Here is a 22058-nt window from a genome sequence, read left to right as displayed (position 1 = left end):
TTAATATGCAGCTGTGATGATTTTGCAGATCTTCAAGATGTTTACGTGTCAGGTGTTTAAACCTGTGTCTTCAAAGAACGCTTTTTGGTGACTAAGGGTTTGTCCTTCATGCTCACAGAATGTAGAGCAATATCAATGCTGCTCTAGCTCCAGGTATTAGCCTCTCCAAAAATTCTGTGCTGTCTCCATCCTCTTGCTCAGGGACAAGTTCTGGACTGAAACTTCCTTCTAGGAAGCTTGTGGCACATTAAGTCCTCACTTTTTCCTTTTCCTTTTTTTTTTTTTTTTTTTTTTTGTTCCATGTTCTTACCTCCTGCCCTACTCCTCCCTGTCTTTCTTCCTGCTCTGTAGAGCTCTGCACCCACTGCTCTGTTTTTCTCACTCTGCTGTGCTGCTCTCTGCCAGCCTGCTGGTACCACCAAATCATCCTCTCACTTCCACCACATGGGCGGGGATGGTGGGAGTGAAACCGAGGCACTTCTTATTGCATGGAGACATACACGTAAGAGTAGTGGGGTGAGGACGTGGGAGCACATTGTGCTGGGACACACTGAATATGTGGGGAGGCACTCTCCAGCCTTGCAACAGGCAGAGAAAGAAACAGGCAACTGAAGGAGTGGGTCAACGCTTACACGGATAGGCTAAGGAGTACAGTGTGTTCAGTGGTATAGGATATATGCCACAAGTGAGGGCCACTAAAGGGTAGGTGGAATATAGGCCAGCTGAAGGTGTTTGAAAATCCCACTGCACCTGCGTTGGAGAGGAGCCCACGCCTGTGCCCTGTGCAGCCATGCAGGCAGACCCTTCCCTGCGCGGCGTGCTGTGTCTTGCCTTGCACACAATGAGCCCCCTGAGGGCTGTTCTCTTCAGTGCTTGTTAGCTGTACGTGCCACCTGACGTGGCTGAACACTAATCAACACTACTTTGCTCTTTAACATAAAATTTTCCTCCCGTTGTTGCTCTTGTTTTTGTGATGTAAATAGCATCAGACAGCTCCTGCTATTCCAACTGTGCGCTGGGCAGCAAGCTGGCAGGGGAACAGCCATGGCTTCGTGGGTTTCTTCTGATGTGGCAGAGGTTTGTCTGCGGGGCTGGGGGGGCACACAGGGACACATAGGGTGAGGAGGGGAGCACAAGCAGGTTGGGAAGTTCACTGCGTGCTGTTAGTTCACTGCGTGCTCCCGACTGGCAGAAGAACCTGGCAGCCACCTGGTCCCTCAGGACACCTCTTGCTTTGCTGGCAGAAAATGTAGAGGTGGGACAGCTTGCCTGCCGGGTGGTTTCATGTGGACGTTGAACAAACCGCTCAGCCCCAAAGGGGCTGGCTTGCCTGTTCCCTTGCTTCTTTAAGTGTCAGCAACGCAGAGGCTGGAATTTTGTGGAGGAGAAACAATGGAGTAATGACATCCTGGGGGAGCACATGCAATACTGAAAATCCATGTAGTTGAAAGCAAAAACTATCTTTGTGTTTTGTTTTTTAAACTTAGTTTGGTCATGTCATCAGATCCGGATGTCTGTTAACACAAGGAATGTTTTTAAGTAACCTCAAGCGCATCGGTTTGAGCCCTCCCAATATTCCTGAGCTCCCTAAATGGAATGGATGAGGCCAGGCTGTATGCTCTTCATTGCGACTTCAAGGCTCTTCCAGAAACCCCGTTCGCCCCGCTCTGCCACCTGCACAACCCCTTCAGTTACAAAAATCGGATGAGTTGAGTTCACATCAAGACCAAGCCCCCACACCGGAGCCACCTGCGCCCATTTTCACTTCAGACACGCTCCAACTTGAGGGCTCCTCAAAGGCCGCGCTCCAGCAGGGACCCCCACAGGATCTGGAGCCGTACCCAGCCCCTCGCCCCCCGGCACACACCCAGCCGGCTGCCATCCCCGGCTGGGGCCCCGCGGGCGGACCCTTCCCCACCTCGCACCCCGGCCCCCTCCGCCCCACAGCGGCCCGGCCCTGCCCCCGCCCGCCCCCTCGGTGCGGGGCAGCCCGGCCAATAGGCCCGCCGCCGCCCCTCCCCGTTAAACAGCGGTCCCGGCGCGGAGCGGCACGCCGTCCTACCCTACCCTACCCTACCCTCCTTTCCCTTCCCTTCCCCTCCTTTGCCCGGCCCGGCCCGCGGCCGCCATGGGGTGCGATCGCGGCGCCGCCCTGCTGCTCCTGCCGCTCGCCCTGCAGCTGTGCCCGGGCCGCGCCGCGCCGCCCGCCCCCCGAGGTAAGCGCTCCGTGCTCCCTGCCTTAATAACTCCTTTATTCGTTTAGCCTCCCCTCGCTCGCAGGCGGCTCTGGGTTTGAGCCTCCCGGCTGCTGGCTCGGGGAGGGGAACGCGGAAAGCGCCCGCCAAGCCTCCCCCTGCCCCTTCGCCCCGCAGGGGTCGCGGTGGGCAGGGGGGATCAGGTGTCGCCCTCCCTGCTCCATCAGCCGGCGCCTGCCCCCTCGAAAATCCGCAGAAATCGTGGATCTGGTGGTGTAGGGGTGCGGGCAGCCTCCTTGAGCATCCGAAGAGCGCTTTGCGGCTGCGAGATGCAGACTTTCAAGTGAGGGGTGAACTGCTAGGCTATGGAAATGCGTCGAAAAACTCCAGTTTGTAGAGTACGTCTTACACAGGAAAAAAATACCGTCTAAATCCAGCCGTGCTTTGTACAGCTGTGTGATGTACGTAGTAGGTCAGCACCTGCTTTGTTTTAGAGCATGCATCAAGCAAGTTGCCGGCATTGTAATCAGTTATCCCTTGGCTCGGCAGGTGAAGCAGATCTACAAGAGAGGTTAATTTGGCTGAAAGCCTGCATTAAAATCACTCTTGATTAGAAGTATTTCAGACAATTAGTCATCATTGTTTAAAAAACAGTTCGACAAAATTAAGGGTTTTTTCCAACAAAATGACTTTTTTTTCCAACAAAATGAAGAAATCCAGTTTGGCAGGGCAGCAGACAGTGAAAGAGCCCGCTCTCAGCCTGTGAAATCTGTAAGCTTGTCAGTCTGAAATCATTGTAGCGGGGTCGGGGTTTCACTCAAGGTGACTAATGGGTCACTAATTATTTTGAAAAGTGCTGAGCAGTGGTGGAGCGTTACTTACGTATGTACAGTTATCATGGTTAGTTGTGACTGGAGAAGAACCCTGGAGGGTTTCTGAAAGCTGGTGAAGCATAGCAGCAGTATGAAGGGAAATAAGGGTCTTTTATTTTGTGCTCTCTGCTCTCCTGTGTTGCTAACTTATTTTTTCCATGTCCCTTCCTGACATGTATTTTAGCTCATATCTTCAGAGCTAATCTTGATGTTTTTGGTCGCATCTCCAAAGATTGGTTTGCAGCAGTGTCCATGTGTAGCTGATCTCTTATTACCGTTTTCATAGGAGGATGAAATGGTCCCTTCAAACAAAAAGAGAAAGAAAGGGGGGAAAGCAGGGGGAGAAGATTTTTGGGCTGTGCTATGAGTGGTCTCAGTTCAACCTGGTGGGTACACACATTGGCACTTGTGCTCTCAGGCATGCCCAAGCCCTTGCTCTCACTGCATCAATTGAAACCAGATGCTTGTGCCCTCCAGCTTTGGCAATCCTATCTTACCAGTTTGTTTTCAAGTCTGCCTTTCCAAACAGAGAAATGGAAAGATGAGATTCTTCTTAAAAATGAAATCTGAAATCCTTGCAGATCTTGTTCCTTCCAAACAAGCAATTGTCTCTGTAAGGTTTAAGAACTGTCTATCTGCCAGCTCTTCTTAGGGTGGAGAATGAGGTTTTCTTAACCCCACTGTTCTTCTGCTAGCCATTTCTGCTAGCACACGTGTAACTTAAAGCAAAGGATAGATTCTCACACCTCTACATGCTATTAGTGAAGATACCCCAAGAGAGGGTTCAGTAACATGCTGCCGAAGGATCCAGATCAGGCAGCATGCTCTATGGAATGCAACTATCAAGCAAACTAATTTGAGCATTCATTTAAATATACAAATTTAAAGGAATCAATTACATTTTTTGTAAGGTTAGGCAGAAGTTTGCTGGTGTCTAATCATTACTTTTGTAATACTCCCGTGTTTTGTATGAAATCAAACAACAGAAGTAGAAGGACTGAACAAAATGTGATAGCTAACTTTTTTCCTGTCAGGCTTAAGTGCTGTATTCCAGTGCTCCATTTGAGGACACAGCTGTATAGTAATGGTTATTGCCTGCAAAATAGTGTTGTACAGAGTAGTGAGTTGCATTTCAGTCTTTTGTTTGAGGAACTGTTTTGCTTTCTGTGGACCAAATGTGCTGAAATACCTAGCCTTTCGCCACTGCTGTCTGGATTGCTGGTTTCAGTGGGAGCCATGATTGTCCTGGGGTGCTGTAAATCTGAACTGAATGAAAGGGAGAGAATTTGTCCAATTCATCTTAGGTATGTTTCTTAGTTGTTTAACAACAATACACAATGGCATGCAGGCCAAGGGCCCGATCCCTTTTGCGTAGGGCGATTTGGGTGAGGAAATTGAGTGCACCCACACTAAGTTTGCAGATGACACCACGCTGGGGGGAAGTGTTGATCTGCTGGAGGGTGGGAATGCCCTGCAGAGGGACCTGGACAGGTTGGGTCAATGGGCAGAGGCCAGTGGGATGAGGTTCAACGTGGCTAAGTGCTGGGTCCTGCACTTTGGCCACAACAACCCCATGCAGTGCTACAGGCTTGGGGCAGAGTGGCTGGAAAGCTGTGCAGAGGAAAGGGATCTGGGGGTGCTGATTGATGCTCGCCTGAACATAAGTAAGCTGTGTGCCCAGGTGGCCAGGAAGGCCAACGGCATCATGGCTTGTATCAGGAATAGTGTAGCCAGCAGGACCAGGGAGGTGATCGTCCCCTTTACCTCAGTTCTGGTGAGGCTGCCCCTCTATTACTGTGTTCAGCTTTGGGCCCCTCACTACAGGAAGGACATCGAGGCCCTGGAGCGTGTCCAGAGAAGGGCTACAAAGCTGGTGAAGGGCCTGGAACACAAGTCCTATGGGGAGCGGCTGAGGGCACTGGGGTTGTTTAGTCTGGAGAAGAGGAGGCTCAGGGGAGACCTTACTGCTCTCTACAGCTACCTGAAAGGAAGCTGTGGGGAGCTGGGGGTCGGCCTCTTCTCACAGATACCTAGTGATAGGACTAGAGGGAACGGCCTCAAGTTGTGTCAGGGGAGGTTTAGGTTGGAAATAAGGAGACATTTCTTCTCAGAAAGAGCAGTCAGGCATTGGGACGGGTTGCGCAGGGAGGTGGTGGAGTCACCGTCCCTGGGGGTGTTTAAGGAATGGTTGGACGTGGTGCTTAGGGACATGGTTTAGTGGGTGACATTGGTCGTAGGGGGATGGTTGGACCAGATGATCTTGGAGGTCTTTTCCAACCTTAATGATTCCATGATTCTACGAAAACTCTCAGTAGAGTTGTAGGATCCTTGGACTCAGTATGGGTATTGACTTGAGCTATGATCTGTGTTTATGCTTTTATGAGATGAAGGGAAAAACATCTTCACTTCATTTTTTGGAAATGACATCAGTGTCCAAATGAATGGATGCTTCAGAAAGAGCAATGGAAGCAGCACAAAGATGGGCTCTAATTTAAGGGAGTAAAGCTTACCGTATGGCTGTGGGTAGCACCATGTGCCCATATCATTGTCCTCTGAGCACTCTTGAGTGCCCTTCAGCTCATGGTGTATGGAAACATTGGGTTAGTAGGATGGCCTCAGCTTCATAGGTGATGGTCTGTCTCTGGGGGAAAAAGATGGCCCAGCTCTGATAGGCCTGTTGGAGTGGCAGTGGTATGCAACTGCTAAATATGCCTGTATATTTAAATAGTGCTTGTGTATAGTCATTTATCAGTCTTCATTGGAACGGTATAATGTGTATACTGCTCTGATGGCAGCAGACTGTAATAGTTTACCAAGAAGCCTCATTAAATAGTTTGAGTTTGGAGACATCATGGATTCACTAACACTGAGGAATAACCCAGCTTGTTGTTTCAGGGCCATGAGGGGGATAGCTGGCATACTTATCAGTATAATACTTAGACTCTTTGCTGATGTATTGTGCAAAAATTAAAAAGAAAAGTTGGAAACAGCCTTCACTGTGCCTTCAGGGTTATTTTTTTGTCAGGCCTGTCTTTCTTTGTTATCTGTGCCAGAAGGCAAAGATGAGTCTTATTTATATATTATATCTTCTCAGAAGTCAGTGAAGTGAGAAGGAGGCTATGAATATCTTATTACTTACCTTACTTAGCATTTTAATTGCTGCCCTGCAAATGTCATCAAAATATTTCTTAGGATAAGCACACTGGAAATCTGTCTGAAAATTTTGATGCTGAATTCTGAATGTAATGAAAATATTCATTTGAATTTATGAAAGCAGAAATAGTTTGAAAAGCTTTCTGTTGAGGTGCATCGCAAAAGACATGAATCTTGGAGACCTACCTGGAAGTATTTGAGAACATCAATTTGAAAACTATTTCTGTTTTTTGAAATTATCAATAATTCCTTTACAAAAAAAGTCACAGAAAGGTAGTTGGTTGCAACAAAATCTATGTAATATTTTCATATTATTCACTTATGTTTTCATATTCCTTATTTTAGGAAGGACATTTTGTGTAATTTTAGAATATCTATATGGAAATAGAGAAGACTGTGCAATCTTCTACAGGGTGGTGTGGGGATTAACAACCTTCAGGTGGAGTTCTTCTCTGCTCATTATTGTATTTAAGCTGCTCTTGAAACTTTATTTTTCAGTTATTGATCTTCTTTCCAACAAGAGAGTGGTAACAAACTTCCTGCAACAAGCACTTGGTGATCCTACGCTGAATGAAGTGTTCTTGCTCTCAAGATTCAAACTGCAGCCAAAGAGCACAGCCACCATATTTGGCCTGTATTCATCAACTGGAAACAGCAAGTATTTTGAGTTTACGGTCATGGGACGGATGAATAAAGGTGAGTTGTTTGGAGTAAGTAGGGGAAAACTAGTATGGGATCTGTGGTTATTGGTGTGTCACAGAGGGATGTTGAAAATAGTGTGACGGACCTTTGTGCTCGAGTCATTTCTGTTGAGGGTTGTGTCCACTTAGCCCCTCCTCACAAGGCAAAAGTGTTGGCAACATCCACTCTCCCCTTCTGCTGCCTCCCTCTCACTGGATGCTGCTTTCTCCTGGGCAGGGAAAGCTGACCTGACAGCCAGCTGGTATCTCTGCTCTACCATACAGCTTGCTTTGAGTAATGCTGAGAAAGTGGGGGTGGATACAAAGTATTGGAGAAAGGAGTCAATTTTTTTCCTTCTTTTCTTCCCCCTTGGGACAAGCACTGGTTCTTATTACTTAGGAATGTGAGGGACAAACGCACATGCTGCCTCATGCATATGAAAGGCCAGCTCTTGTTCCATTGACCCTGGAGGTTAGCTGTGACTACGCAAGACAAACATTCCTAGCACTTACAGGATCTTTTGGGTGAATTAAAGTGTATGTTCTTAATTTATTGAAATTGGTTCATTAGGAGGCAGAGTAGAAACTTCAGTAAATTTTTAGAAATGGATAGTTTTCGTTAATCTCTAGACCGTATCTAGGATATATTGCAATATTAAGGTTCAGTGAAAAATGATCAGATGATGTAAATTATTGTTGCTCCATTGACTTTACCACTGCTATGATAACTTGCTGCTGTCATTATTGTAGTCAGGCAGCTGACTGAGCCTATATATGAGAAACTACTGAAAAATTTCAGTTTAGATATAGGAAAATTATACGCTGAAGAAAAGCACAACTTTTATTTAGGAAATGCAGGGAAATGAGTTGGATAAAACACTAGCAGTTATATCAGGTTTACCAAAGTCCTTCTGAGGTCAGAGAATAAGAACTTTTCTGCTATGCTTGTACTGAGGGCAGGTGAGATGTGGTCACTCAGTCATATCAGTAACTGTAGTGCAGTTCCTAAAACTGTTTACTTAATTGCTAAATAAGTAATATATCACACATACTTTCTCTCTATTCCTCACTTGTGCATGCACAAAATGATGCCTGTAAATGTTATGTATGAATGCATACGTATATACACATGTGTATGTAAATAATTTTAAGCTCATCACAAGTTTCAACTTGCAACAATGCCTGTGTGACTGATAGTTACTGATATGCTATAATTAACAGACTTAGGAAGCTTCATGGTGGAAAGTTGCATGGTTTCTTTTGGTTTCGTCCTCAGTATATTAGCGTTGTATTTGAGAAGTGTCTGTGACAGGATTGTAGCGTACAGATGGACAACGTGAAGAAGCTTCTACTGTCAGTGACTAGTGCCACTTTTACTCTGAGTAGCTGTGGGGCTCTTGTAACCTACCTGTTGTAAAGGGCTGGTTGAACATAGGGAGGCTTTTCACAGCAAGTCTGTTCTACGGAGGTCTCTTTGCCTCCTTGTTATTTTAGTGCACCTTGTTTAAGACGTATGGCACTGTGCGAATAGTAGGCAGTGTTTCACAGTGTTTTCACGTGTGATTTCTCTGGAAGTGTCAAGTGTCCCATATGGCTACTTCATACAGTAAGTTAAACCGCATCCAGAAGATCATCACGTGAGCTGAAAGTATGGAGCGTGGGGGCTGTTTGTGATCCTCTCAAGGGTGGAGATCATCACTTCAGTGGTGAGCCAATGTTGGCATCTTAGCAAAACGTAAGGTTTAAATATCTGGGCTTTTGGAAGGGTGCATACAGCCGTTCCTCTACATGATATTTCTGCTTATGCACCCAAGTCTTATCTAAGTAGCCCAAAGCCAGCCTCAGTTACCTTTTAAAATGCTACATATGAAAACTGCATTCCCCATATTTTGCTGATGTTCTGTTTTTGTTATGGTAAACATGATAGTAAATATGTTCATAATACCAAAATGCTTTTTAAAGCACAAACTTTATATGAGATTTTTTTTTCCCTTTAATTTTTTAAGTCCGTACTGAGGTCTTGCCGGGCCCAGCATTAGCTTACCTATGTGATGTAATAACTTTTGCCATGGTTTCTATCACCATTCTGTAGTCTTATTGATGCAAGATAGGTTGAGTTAAGATGTTCTAGGTGTATCTGAATTGCTCGGCCACTCCTTAACTTGTTTTGATTAGACCAATGTACTTCTTGGAGGCAAATTGCAAATGAAGTCCGTGGGTTTCTTATCCTTTTTGAACAATTCCTTTCTGGAAAAAACAGTGGTAAATGCATAAAACTAATATAACTTAACAACGCTATGAAGTGATTCCTACTTACTGTCAGGATTAGTAGTTTCATTGGAAGTCTGTTTCTTAAATAGAGCAGGTGAGCCACTTACCCTCAGGAATGTCAGTGTAAGAAATCTTAGCAGCAAAAAGTTTACCAGATGGGTATTTGGCTTTGGCTGAGGAAGGAATACTTGATTGTTCATCCAAGCCAGACTGCTGCTTGTCTTGAAACTGTTCTGGCAGGGTCTGTTCAGAGCCCTGCCACCATCTCCTCCTCCTTTAACTTACTGCTGCACTTGGTCACTATGAGTGCCGGGCCCAGATCCAAGGACCTTGCTTTTATACGACCCAGTGTGCATAATATTTACATAAGTAAAATGCCTGCAACATACTCTGTCTTGCCAGATCTTTGAGTTGGCCAATAAGTGCTAACTTTCAGCAAGTTACTGGTGACCTCATGCACCTTTGCGGAAATCTCAGCGCTGGCAGCATTTTGACATAGACGGCAGTGAAAACATTCCTGATATTGATTACAGCTGCTGAGGCTTTAGCAGTAGTGTAGAGTTGAAAGATGAAGACATACTCAGCCCTGTTTATGCTAGTATAAATCTGAATTATTTTAATCATTAGACCAAGCAATTAAAGATGGTCAGGCATCTTCTGAGTTATTGGGTACATGTCCCGTACTAGCTGAAATAGCACGATGTCAGAGGGTACATTAGTAGTTGGAAGTTGAGAAGAAAATTTGTTACATGAGTAGAAGTGGCATGAATTCAGTAAGTGTTAGACTAATGGCTTCTCTGAAGCTGGTAAGAGCTTTTCCCCTCTATCATATCCACAATTTTTAGTCGTCCTCGTTTCAGTGTAGGCATTTCTTGAAGATCAGAGTATGTGTGAGCTCTTGCTTGATGCAGTAGTGGCAGTGCTCTGTGAACTTCAGACAGATGTTGAAGAGAGCCGGCACTTAACTGCTTAGGTGCACGGTGTCAGTGCAGCTTGACTCCTCAGTGCACGGAACTGTTGCCATGAGGAAATAAAGGACACACAGAGCTGGCGATCAGTGGGATCTTTAAACCAAGGTCTATTTAACACTGCAGAATTGTTATATGCTGTCTAGATGCTCTCAGCTCAGTGTTTCTGCAGATAGCTGTGTGCGTTCAGAGATCCAGGGAGAGATCTTTGTGGAGAGAAATAGCTAGCTGGTCTAAGAGATTTTAGCTTGCAGATCCTAGCTTACATATCCAATTTCATAAGGAAGGAGACATTTTTAAAATACTATGCCATATGTAAGAGTTTTTGTTTATCTGCTCTTGAGGTTTTGATGGTGCATTTTATTTCTATTATCTGTTGTGTGAAGTATCAAATAGATAATTCACAAAAGCCTTAAAGTAAGAGTGAGGGGGGGATCAGTCATCCTTAAGGATGGGGTGTTTCTTTTCTGCATTGTATTTTGTTTTCATTTCTGATTTGTTAGAGTAAAATGCAGATTATCTCCTTGGAATCATGCTTCCTTCTGTTTCTTCAGTGATGCATTTGGATACACTGTCAGATGGCTTTGCTGAGTGCAATATGCATCACTGAAGATGATTTTCTAGTTGTACATTTCTGCTACCAAGTATTTCTAGGACTATCAGATCTGTACCTGCCAAAGTGCTGACTGCAGGCTGCTAGCTATAACTGCTACCTTTATCACTGTTTTTTAGCACCATGTGTCCTTTAAGGTGATGTGTTTCATTGTTTAAGCCAGTTAAAAAGGCTTGGGCAAAGCAGTGGAAAACATCCTACAGGCAGCAATTCCTTACAAATGGGTGTCACACGAGTTCTGGTAACTCTGCTCTGAGAGTTCACATCCCATTTATTCTTACCACGTCCAGAGCAATTACAGATTTCCACAGAATCTTTCTTGATCAGACATGGATTATTTGCTGCCCTCTGATAGTCATTCTGTGTTTTGTACCAGTGGTACTTCGCTATCTGAAGAGTGATGGGAGGTTGAACTCAGTGATTTTTAGCAACATCCAACTGGCTGATGGGAAACCACATGCTATCATCTTGTGGCTGAGAGGTCTGCAGCAGGAATCAAGCACAATAGAGTTGTATCTGGACTGTCTGCAAGTAGGTGCCATTCAGGACCTACCAAAAGCATTTTCAACTCTGCCTGAGAGGTCAGCAGCAGTAGAGTTGCACATCTTCCAGAAGAAGCCACAGGTGAGCAGGAAAACTGGGAGCAGGGTGAGCACTTGGAGGGACCATCAGAGATCTGCTGGATCACTGAATCCAGATCTCTGAAATAAATGTAAATAGAATCATAGAATCATAGAATATCCTGAGTTGGAAGGGACCCTTAAGGATCATCAAGTCCAACTCTTGATACCGCACAGGCCTACCCAAAAGTTCAGACCATGTGACTAAGTGCACAGTCCAATCTCTTCTTAAATTCAGACAGGCTCGGTGCAGTGACCACTTCCCTGGGGAGCCTGTTCCAGTGTGCAACCACCCTCTCCGTGAAGAACTCCCTCCTGACGTCGAGCCTAAATTTCCCCTGCCTCAGCTTAACCCCGTTCCCGCGGGTCCTGTCACTGGTGTTAATGGAGAAAAGGTCTCCTGCCTCTCGACACCCCCTTACGAGGAAGTTGTAGACTGTGATGAGGTCTCCCCTCAGCCTCCTCTTCTCCAGGCTGAAACTGAAATAAAGTTCCCTGTTGAACAGCTGAAATCTTAGCTTCACTGAACCTAGTGGTAGTTTTACTGTTCATTGTAAACACAGTTTCTGGCTTTTTTTTTTTTTTAAATATAGCCTCCATCACTTCTGTTTAGGTGCTTCCTGGGGACCGAATTTTTGTAAGCTCTTAGCTGATACAATAAGGGCAGCTCTTCATGAGCTTCTTACAGCTGTTGAGCAAGGGTGAGTACCCTGTGGCTGATTATGTGGTTCTTCTCTTCATGATAAGCCACGTGGACTTTGAAGACAAAAGTGGCAACTTGTGTGCTGCGAGCTGAGTGTCAAAACTCCATCTGTTTCACTACAATAGCTTTTCTGCTTCTGCTTATGCCTTCCCAACCAGGGATTGGCATAGCCTCCTGTCAGTTCTATATCAGTAGTCCAAGGTAAACAGCATCCTCCTCCACAAGCATTTTCCATCACTGTTAATGCAAAATTTGCTTTAGGAGGTGCAAAGGCATTCTGCCCACAGGGTGCCCCCTAGCTCTGTTTCATTGCAGACTTGAAAATGGGGAATCACCAAGGAGCTTACGTACTTGATATGTACGTAAACCTGTTTGAGAGGGGGAAGAAAGACTGCTTTGGATTTAGTTCAACAACAACAAATTGTGTACCACAGATATAAAAATAAAATTAAAAAAAAAAAACTTCCCACTATGTGAGATTATATGAATTGTAACAGTGGGGGGAGGAAAAAAGTTTGAAATAAAAATCATAGCTATGTGAAATTCTGCAAGGCAAAAATTTGGGATTTTATTACAGTTGCAGTGGTGATGGGTGGTTCCTAAGGGAAGACATAGGAGCCCTACATGCTTAGGAAGTAGAGATCCTCTCTGAAAAATTAATCTGCTCTCTCTGATATTTTGCATTATTCCCATTGTTGTAACAGAATTGAGCTCTCACTTTTTGTTGTGACTCTAGGATACACTGGAAGAGCTGAAGCTGGTAACCGGAGGAACACTTGCCCAAGTGGGGAACCTGCAGGACTGTTTTCTTCAGCAAATTGAACCTGCTTCTCAGTACAATGGTAAGGCCTGCAACCAGGAGTTAAAGTGGTTCATGGGGATACCAGTGCAAAGAAGTCATGCTGGTGAATATTAAAAATGTGGATAAACTCTATAGAGAAGTATGCTAATTATTTGACCAAAATATAGTCATGACAATAGTCCATGAATATTTTAGAAATGGCACAGTTTGGAGAGAAAACAAACACTGTGTCCAGTGATAAAGAACTGTTGACATAGTGGAGAAGGAGAGTCAGATGATTAGAAGAGGCTTTTTACTGTAGTTTTGTAAGATGATACTTCTGTGATCGCGGTCTGTTTTTGTCAATTTTTGTGGGGCACCTAAATGCTGTGGAGATGGGAAGGACGAAGCACAAGGGATTGCAGGGTGTGTTGGTGCTGCAGTTACAGAGCCTGTGCATCTGTGTGGAAAAAGCCATTGCAAGGCCCCCACTAGTCCTGCCGCAAGTTAGCTGACGTATTTGTTCACCTGCTGGGCCAGAAATCTGCTGCAAAACCAATTCCTTTTCTTCCTGTACTATGTATGGTGGAGACCAAGCTGGGTGAAGGGAGGAAAGGAAGGAACAGAAGCTGTTGGGATTCCTGCAGGGATACATTTCTGCTGCATGCAGTCCCCTGAGATTGCACTCTCAGGCGAGGATGCTCTCTATCTTCTCAACACAGCGAACCCAGGATAGACTGCCCCATCTGTACTCTTCCCTCGTCCCTGTCATCTGCCTTACTGCTGTGGGTGTGAGGGAACTGAATGGATTCACACTGTGTGCAATATGTTAATATGTGACAACAATGGGGGGGGGGAGAATAAGTGAGTTTGAGACTTGAAATAGGATCCATGTGAAATTCCCTCTTTCTCTCATGCTTTCCTGTCCTCCAGGACAGGCATTGCTACTTTAGATTAGAGTAGATTTGATGTGATTGGGTGAAAAGATGCAGAATGTTTGTGTGAGAGCATTCTGGGTGCTAAATAAGAGTATAGGAATCAGTGCAGTAATGTGTCTTGCCTTGCAGCTGTATAAATCCTCTGTTGTACACGCTTCTGTTTTCTTGCTCCTTAACATATATGCAACCAGGCAAAAAAAATAAAATAAAAAAACACACTGTTTTATCATCAAAGGTCTGCTTTTCTTTTTCCATAGATCAACAGGGACTTGCACGTACATAGGAAGGGCAATTCAGTGTCTCCTCCTGGAAAATCTCACATCTTTGTGAGCAGTGTTTCCAAATTGCAGACTTGCAACTTTCTCATTTGTCTTTTTGCTCATTAATCAATAATATGAACTGTAGTAATACAGAGAGATATTGTTTCTCTCTCTGGCTGTCTCCACCTGACTGAGCTATTTGAACTGGCAACTCAAATTCAGTTGTTTATAGCCTTCAAGTGGATTTAGTATCATGTTAAAACTAATCTGAAACAAGAAGAAAGAAACAACTCACCTAAATATATTCAAGGTCTTTATGGTCAAATCCACCAAAGGAAAAGGTACAAATGTTCCAATGGCAATATTAACTCAGCTGCCTTACATTTTATATATGCTTCACAGTGCCCTTTTACAGGAGCAATATATCAGATAACCACAATTTTGCCTTTAGCCAGGAAAAACAGCAATGCAAATGCTTAGCTACATAGGGGTATGAGGCCTGCGTATCTTGGTAAAAGCATGTTTTTCATATTAATCAGAAAATAATGGGGAGAGCCTTGGACCTGAATAACTGTGCGTGCCTTTGACTGCCTCTCTGGTCATTGCTCACTGCTGTGGCAGCAGCATTCCCTCCATGCTCAGCTTGTGAGGCTGAAACACCAAATCAGTGTAGCTGAGATCTGAGAATATGATGATCAGATAGATATTGAACTTGTATTTGGGTCTTCCCACATGTGCAGGAAAATACACTGCAAGACACACAGATTTTGGTAGATGAGATCAGTGTGCCACATGTAATCAGTGTCAGAAAATCACTCAGGTTGGAAGAAACCTTTGGAGGCCATCTGGTTCATGTAGGGTACCTGAACTTGACACAGTATGTTTTTAAAAACAAACAAAAAAAACTGTGTTGGATGAGATCAAAGGGGTATTTTTGGTGTTGTGTTTATTTTATTATCACTTTCTCACCTAGCTACTGTGTACCAATATAGACCTACAGGGAGGAGTATGAGCAAGAGGAGTGATAGTGTTGCATTTCCTGAATTCCCCAACAATGCATGGGAAACAGAGCTCTGTTACTTTTGGTCTTTTCTCCCAGGTCTCTGGTTTTCTGTTTAGTATTGAGAACTGGCTTTGTTGCAAGTTTGTAGCCTGTTGCATAGATGTTTTGTGAGTCCGTACAAACTCTGCACCCACCAGTACTCAACAGATGTTTTCTATGATGAGTCTGTATGGATTTGAACAAATGTCTGCTGGCAAAAAGATCATTACATGTCTGCGGAGATATTTCGTTCTGTTTAGTTTTGAACCTGCCTCACAGTAATTGCATGTGCTACTCCTATATGAAGCTTCTTTGTTAGTAGGTTACAGACTGACAAGAAACTACTCTCTCATCAACTGCTATCTGTCTAACTACTATCATCAACTACTGTAATCATGGCTGGATCTCTAATTTTGGCCAAGTAACCAAAACCTCTTTTAATGACACTTCAGGACTTGCCTTGTTGAATGGTCTTCAGTGCAGTGCTTAAGCCAGTATCGCTCCCAAGAGGACTAGAAGACAGGCCAGTAGATCTGAGGCATTTCAGTGGCCTGCGGACATGCAACCTAGTGTTTCTGTGTCACCCTGCATGGGTTGATTGTCTGAGCAAGGCAGCTGGGCACCTGCTCCAAATGCAAGGGCCTGTAGAAGATACAAGGAAGAGAAGGAGCCTGTCATGACCTCAGACGTGGTGAGAATAAGTGGGTCAAGGGACTTCAGTTCCCTCTTGGAGAGTAATTCTTCAGATCCATCTCTGAATTTAATAATTGTCATGAAAGCTATTCTGTTAGGTGGTTACTGACTCAAAATATAGAGGTGGGCACTCACTGTACTGGGGAGATGCCTAAGCAGGTGGGGGCAAGGATGACAGAAACTACGTGGTAGGACCAGATAACCATACAGCTTCAGTATGTACGTGTGGCTTACCCTGCTAACTCGTGGGAAAAGCCACTCCACAATATGCTCTGCAGCATTCTGTGGCCCAGCAGCTCTCTGAAGGGCCTTTCCAAGCTCTGACCATGGACAGCCAGTTATTCTGCTAGAGGTGGGGCTTACCATAGGACTTGGCTTTAAATGTAGGAGGGAAAATAAATGCTATGGTTAGTCATCTGTTTATGCTCCACTACCTAAATTTGTAAACAGGACATGTAGCTCGTGTCAGTATAACCTATTTAATCCACCTTAATATCCAGCATTCCACCAAAGTGTACAAAATTGATCAGTTTTTCATTGAAATGCTGGCCAAAAAAGAAGCATCTAAAATCTTGAGATTTTTTTTGCAAGTTCCAGTCAACAATGCCTAGACCATTCTTTATTTATTACAACTAATATATATTTTTATTTAAAAAAAAAAAAAGGTAAAACAAGAACAAACTCCTGCATCTGGCCTGACAATAAGTGGGCCAGGTTCTGTGATTAGATTCTGAAATACTCAGAAATTAATTCCTGCTATCTTCCTCCACAAATAAAAATCAGAAAAGGAAGGGACTGGAATAGAGGCAAGTCCTTGAACAGGTTGTTCCTGAATCTTTAAACTTGTTTAGTGTTGGAAAATGGAAAAAATCTGAAATGAAGAAAAAGTAATATATGAGTAGAATAACTTGCACTAGAATATTTGGAAACATTTAGAGACACTCTGAAGTACCAAATGTTGAGGTAAACATTAAGAAAAGCATTTTTCATACAGGCTTTTAGTACTCTGAAAAGCAATACATGAATAAACTTCCCTGAAGCCACTGGGCATAATATCAAAATATCCTGCTTGCTTAGAATGCAAAACAGCATGTATTTGTGATGGTTGTTTTGACATACAGACTTTGAGAAGTAAATAATGGGAAGTAAACAAATAGCTGCTTGAGAGAGCAAGAAACTCAGAAATGAGCTACAAACAGAAATTATTGTGCTAACCATACTCTTTTATTCTTCCCTGTCATTGGATCAAAACTAATGTTTCATTTAACAAATATGAGTTTTGCGTGAAGATCGTGGGTCAGGTTTGCTCTTTCTTTACGGCTCTGTAGAGATCTATCTCTTGGTCTTTCCTATGAGGTCTTTAATTTTCTATTTGGTATTGAGAACTAGTTTTGGTGCCAGTTTGTAGTCTGAGTGGATGTTTTGTCAGTCCATACAAATTCTGCACCCACCAGAAGCAAACACAGCTGTGGAAATGGTGCACAGAGCAATGACCTGCCTTTTGGAAGAAAAGCCAATGGACTGTTGCAGTTATTAAAACTGCTGTTTTGGTCAGAGTGACTGCTTTTGATGCATAGTCAGAGCTGCAAGATGAGTTTGCTCAAAAAGTCGGGTAACTTCACGCTGGAAAATGTTCAGGGGTTGGTTGTAGTGATGTGAAATACATTCGCATAGCCTAAGTTCCTATTGTATGGACAGATGCTTCATGCTCCTGCCTTGCCCCGCTGTCTCAAATGGGTTATCACAAAAATACTCCTTTTCAGTCTTACAGTTTCATTTAGGGCCTCGTGGGAACTTGTAATGCTGGTAGCATTAGTTGCCAGTGTTGTTAGATCTTAGCAGAGAGCCTTGATGCTGAATTAATGATGGAAAAATCACAGACTGCTTTTCTCTCTGTGTGAAAGAAGTTTGTGCTTTCTCCGCCTCTTTCTCTGGCATACCATGAAGTTCAGTCCAGAAAAGCCTTGAGTTCATGCAGATTCCTCTGTAAAAAATGGAGCTAGATACTGCCTTTCCTCTAAGTATAGCTACAGGAGTTAAGCAACTGGCCTCCTTGGCTTTTCGAGGTGCTTCCATCTTGTTTTTCAGAAACGATCGTGACAAATAAAGGAGTTACGTGCATTGTGCACTCTTTTTCATTGCTGTTTCCTTACAGGTGATTTTAATAGGCAGCTGATGAGCCAGATGATGCAGATGAACCAGATACTGGGTGATGTGAAAGACCTTCTGAGACAACAGGTACTGTATAAGGACTTCAGTGTGAAATCTCCCATGCTTGTGACTCTAGTAGGATCAGTGGAGAATTCACGTAAGCAGTAAGATTTTGTGTAGAGTTCATTGCCTCAGGTGTTTGACATAGTGGAGAAAAAATAACCAGATAGTTTCTGGTATGGGCCTGTTGCACAGAACTGAACTTAAATTTATTCCAGTTGCTGCTTGGTCTCTGTACTGGATTTGCATGGCGGCTGTCATTCTTTGCGTGTCATTCTTAAAGATCCTATTGATGGAGGATGAAGTGAAGTACAACCATTATCACTCTTCTTAGCTTTATGAAATACAAAGAGCATCTCATTTCAAGATACAGAACATGTGTTGCATGGTCTGAGTGGCATCCTGGGAAAAAATTTAATAGTTCTTCTGGCAAACTGGAGCTGCCTGTATCCAAATAATTTTTATTTTCTATATTCTCAAGGTCAAAGAAACAACTTTTTTGAGAAATACCCTAGCTGAGTGCCAGGCATGTGGTGAGTATTCCTGAACTGCTTGTAAAAGGCAACCAGATGAGATGTATGGTCATTTAAAAGCTAATATTGATAGTATCAGTTATGTTTGGTTTCTAAGAAGTATGTTTAGAAAATTCTGTGCTCAAAATTCTAGATGTATTGGTCACAAATTTAGAATAGATTCTCATTAGAGAAAAAGCTTTTAGTTTCCATAGATCTGGCAGTCACTTAATGGGGTATAAAAACCCTGTAAATAAAGCAGTGCTATCTCATGCTGTACTGTCAGTTCTCACTCTTGCCACAAAGGTGTGCCACGTGTTCCTGGGGACGGAGACATTGCCAGCCAATTGTCTCATGAACAGTCTTAGTAGAAGCTGAGGAATCAGAAATACTATGCAGAAGCTGGTGTACCTCAACCTGAGGCAGGTTCTGGGTAGTCTACCTGGAACCAGATTAGTTTCAGGTATGTTGTTGGTGGTTAACAGCAATAAGATCCAAAGGAAAGTTTCCATCTTTTCACTAAATGGAAGAAGTAAATGTTACAGCATGGCCCTTCTACACAACTGTAGGACATGCACGCACTCAGTATAAAGAGAGAAAATACTTCCTCACTGGATGGGGTGAAGGGCCTTAAACTCATCAAGTCTCTTAGCTGCTTGCTTCTCCCAAGATAATCAAAATTCTCAATATCAAAATTCTGTTGAGCTCCAGCCAGGTTAAACTTCATGTGCAAGTGCCAAAGAAAAAGTCTTTAAATCTTGAACAACTGCAAAGATGCAGCCCATGCATTGGTACCAGGGTTCAGCACCAGCCACTCTCGGAAAATCTTGCTTTAGCCCAGTGCTGGTCTCTGTGTGTTTTAGCCTACATGTCCAGCTGTGCATCCATGGTTTGCCAGCTGCTGCTTCTTTATTTCCCTTATTTGTATATTGTCAAATATGTTTTTGCAAAACCATGGCACCATTTGTCTTATGAAACTGTGATGTTGTTGATTTAGCTGCAGAAATACCTTGTACTGTAAAACTTTAGTCCTTTGGGCATCCTTCTAGCCATCTGAAGTCGCTGGCTTTCAGTTTCCTACCCTGGCCAGCAGCAGATCTGTACTGGGACTAACCTAGAAGGAGGGCCCCCAAGTGTACCCAGGAACAACACAGGAACATAACAAAACAGCCTTAATTTTCACCATCTGGGGACACAGCAACCTGCTGGGCTGTTGCCAGCATGAAGTCTCTTCAGCCACAGCACAGCTGGTAGCAATGCAGCACAGAAACACGAAGTCCCTGCTGAGCAGCATCCTGGGGATCTCTTCAGAGCGCTTGCCAGCCAAAAGCCATGATGGATGTTTCTCTCAATTGCTAAAACTGCTCTTCTTTTTGCTTTTAAAGGTTTGGGAACTGTGAATTTTCCAACTCCAATCCCTAGGCGCAGCAAACCCAAATGTGAAGCAAGTTCCTGCTTCAGGGGAGTCAGGTGCATGGAGACAACTGAGGGATTTCAGTGCGGCCCCTGCCCTGAAGGGCTCACAGGGAATGGAGTGACATGCTCAGATATCGATGAGGTAAAATAGTGACTTTCACTGAATTTAAAAAAAATAAAAATAAAAAGCAACTGTCTCATATATAGCAATGAGTTGCTGATGCTTGCTGTTTGCAGCATTTGCTGACTGCATGCACAGTGCATATTAATTCATTCTGATTTGATTCTACCTCCTTATTTTGCTGTTGCTGCAACTTTATGGAGGTTATACATGTGAAAACTTGAAATACCCTGGTGGGTTGAAAAATTACTTAAAGGAATTCAATGTTTTTGTTTTTGCTTTAAAAAGGCACTTTTGACAAAGTTATTTCTATTCCACAAGAAGATTCTGTAGCTTCTATTATATGCAGAGCTGTAGAAGTACTTCTTGTTGACATGGGCTTTGTATCTTTAAACTGTAGTGATCCTGAGCTGGCCTAGGAGACCAAAGTGACCCCTAACTGGAGCAGTGTTTTCAGCCTAACCTTAGATGTCTATGACAGAAAATAAACACTTATTGTTTTACTTCTTTATGGATGTGACGAAATCTGATAAGGTTGACTTATATCATAAGAAAAAAAAATAGATTTGTTAGCAGTTCAGAGCTTGCTTGTATTGAGGACTGAGTTAATAGATTTACAACATCTTAAATGATTAAATAAAAACTATGTTCAATGAAATGTGTCACTTACTCGGTATACTTAACACGAACAACAAACCATTTACAATTTCATGTTTTTTCTGTGTGATGATTTTTGCCATTACCCTCAAGTGTTGTTTTTTTTTTTCTTGTGGAAAAATGTCTGGATGTGTTAGGCTAGGGAACTAGGTCATTAATTGTGCCTATACTATGCACCTACCCAATGATGGCAAAGAGCAACAGAAATTCCTTTTTTCTCTTTCCTAGCTAACATGAGATGTGCTTTGACTGCTTGTTGGGTTTGTTCCTTCCTGTAGGCCAGCAGCAGAGAGGCTGCTTTATGCCCAACTTAGGTCTGTGAAAAACGCTGGGGAGAAAGTGGGTTGAGTGTAGCAGTTTCCTGAGTTGTAGGCACTGTCTTTTATTTTACCTCACATGGCATGAACTGTGTCTGCTGCAACAGAAGGTGCAAAAAAAAAAAGAAATTCGGAAACTCTGAAGTGTGAATGCAAGAGGTGAAGAGCTGAGGCAGCTGTGGCATGAGTTCCATGCCAGGCAACCATCGTGGAAAAACTCAGGCTGGCTGAGATAGAGCCCATAAGTATGGAAGGGGTCTACCTACTGATCCATATTCAAACTGAGGCAGAACTCCTCCCTGCTATTTTCAGTGTTAGAGCACTTCTACCCATGATAGCCGTGGTAGGGAAAAAAAAAAACACAAGACTGATGTAAAGTGTCCCAACCTTAAGATTAGGTTTCCCTGAGTGATTAGGATCTGCCACTGGAGGTTTACTTACCTTAAAGTTCCTACCACCACTCCACAAGGCAGAGCAGATCTCTTACTAGAAAGAGCAAGGATTTTTTTCCAAAATGATGTCATAGAGATACAGTCTTGCATACATGAGGACACTACTAAAATGCCAAGCAGTCTGGTGCATTTTGTTCACCAGAAAATACCTTCTGTAGCAGGTGGATTTTTGCTTATGTAAGCAGAGGGAGAAAAGAGGTAAATGATAATAGCCTTATTTTGTTTAATAAAGGGTCTCCGAGTTAGCTGAAACTGTAAGGATAGTCATACATTTTTGAAAGTGCTTTAGGAATTTCTTCTAGGATAACACCTTTCTACTGATAGAACTATTTCTGTACTTCCTAAAAAAATGGCATTTAAAAAGGAGTTCACATGCAAATCTGAGAAAGTGGGAAGCTTCTAGATTTCTCTAAGAGCTGCCGTCATTCTTCCAGAGGCTGTTAACATCTCTGCAATAAGCTCCCTTCTTACTCATTGCCATCTTGAAGAAATTACTTTCATATGTTGTATTTTGTGAGCTGCAGCTATGCTCTGTGATGTAATTTGAGTGCCCTCTCCTGGCTACAACAAAAAATCCACATTA

At 43.4% G+C, this 22058-nt stretch overlaps 1 protein-coding gene across 1 annotated transcript in view; it reads left to right on the top strand.

Moving 5' to 3' along the window:
- The first annotated feature begins 1981 nt into the window (after positions 1-1981).
- Positions 1982-22058, top strand: part of THBS4 (thrombospondin 4) — a 39243-nt gene continuing 19166 nt past the window's right edge. Inside the window, exons 1-7 of the mRNA XM_080573093.1 lie at positions 1982-2216; positions 6719-6916; positions 11129-11376; positions 12812-12917; positions 17945-18027; positions 18482-18533; positions 19898-20070. Coding sequence (XP_080429219.1) covers positions 2129-2216; positions 6719-6916; positions 11129-11376; positions 12812-12917; positions 17945-18027; positions 18482-18533; positions 19898-20070 — 948 coding nt within the window. The 5' untranslated portion in view covers positions 1982-2128. The remainder of the gene's footprint in view (positions 2217-6718; positions 6917-11128; positions 11377-12811; positions 12918-17944; positions 18028-18481; positions 18534-19897; positions 20071-22058) is intronic.

The sequence above is a fragment of the Anser brachyrhynchus genome (genome assembly GCF_964034855.1).
Source record: "Anser brachyrhynchus genome assembly, chromosome: Z".
NCBI lineage: Eukaryota > Metazoa > Chordata > Aves > Anseriformes > Anatidae > Anser > Anser brachyrhynchus.
Note: the sequence above shows the minus strand (reverse complement) of the source record. Positions and strands in the feature narration are given on the sequence as shown.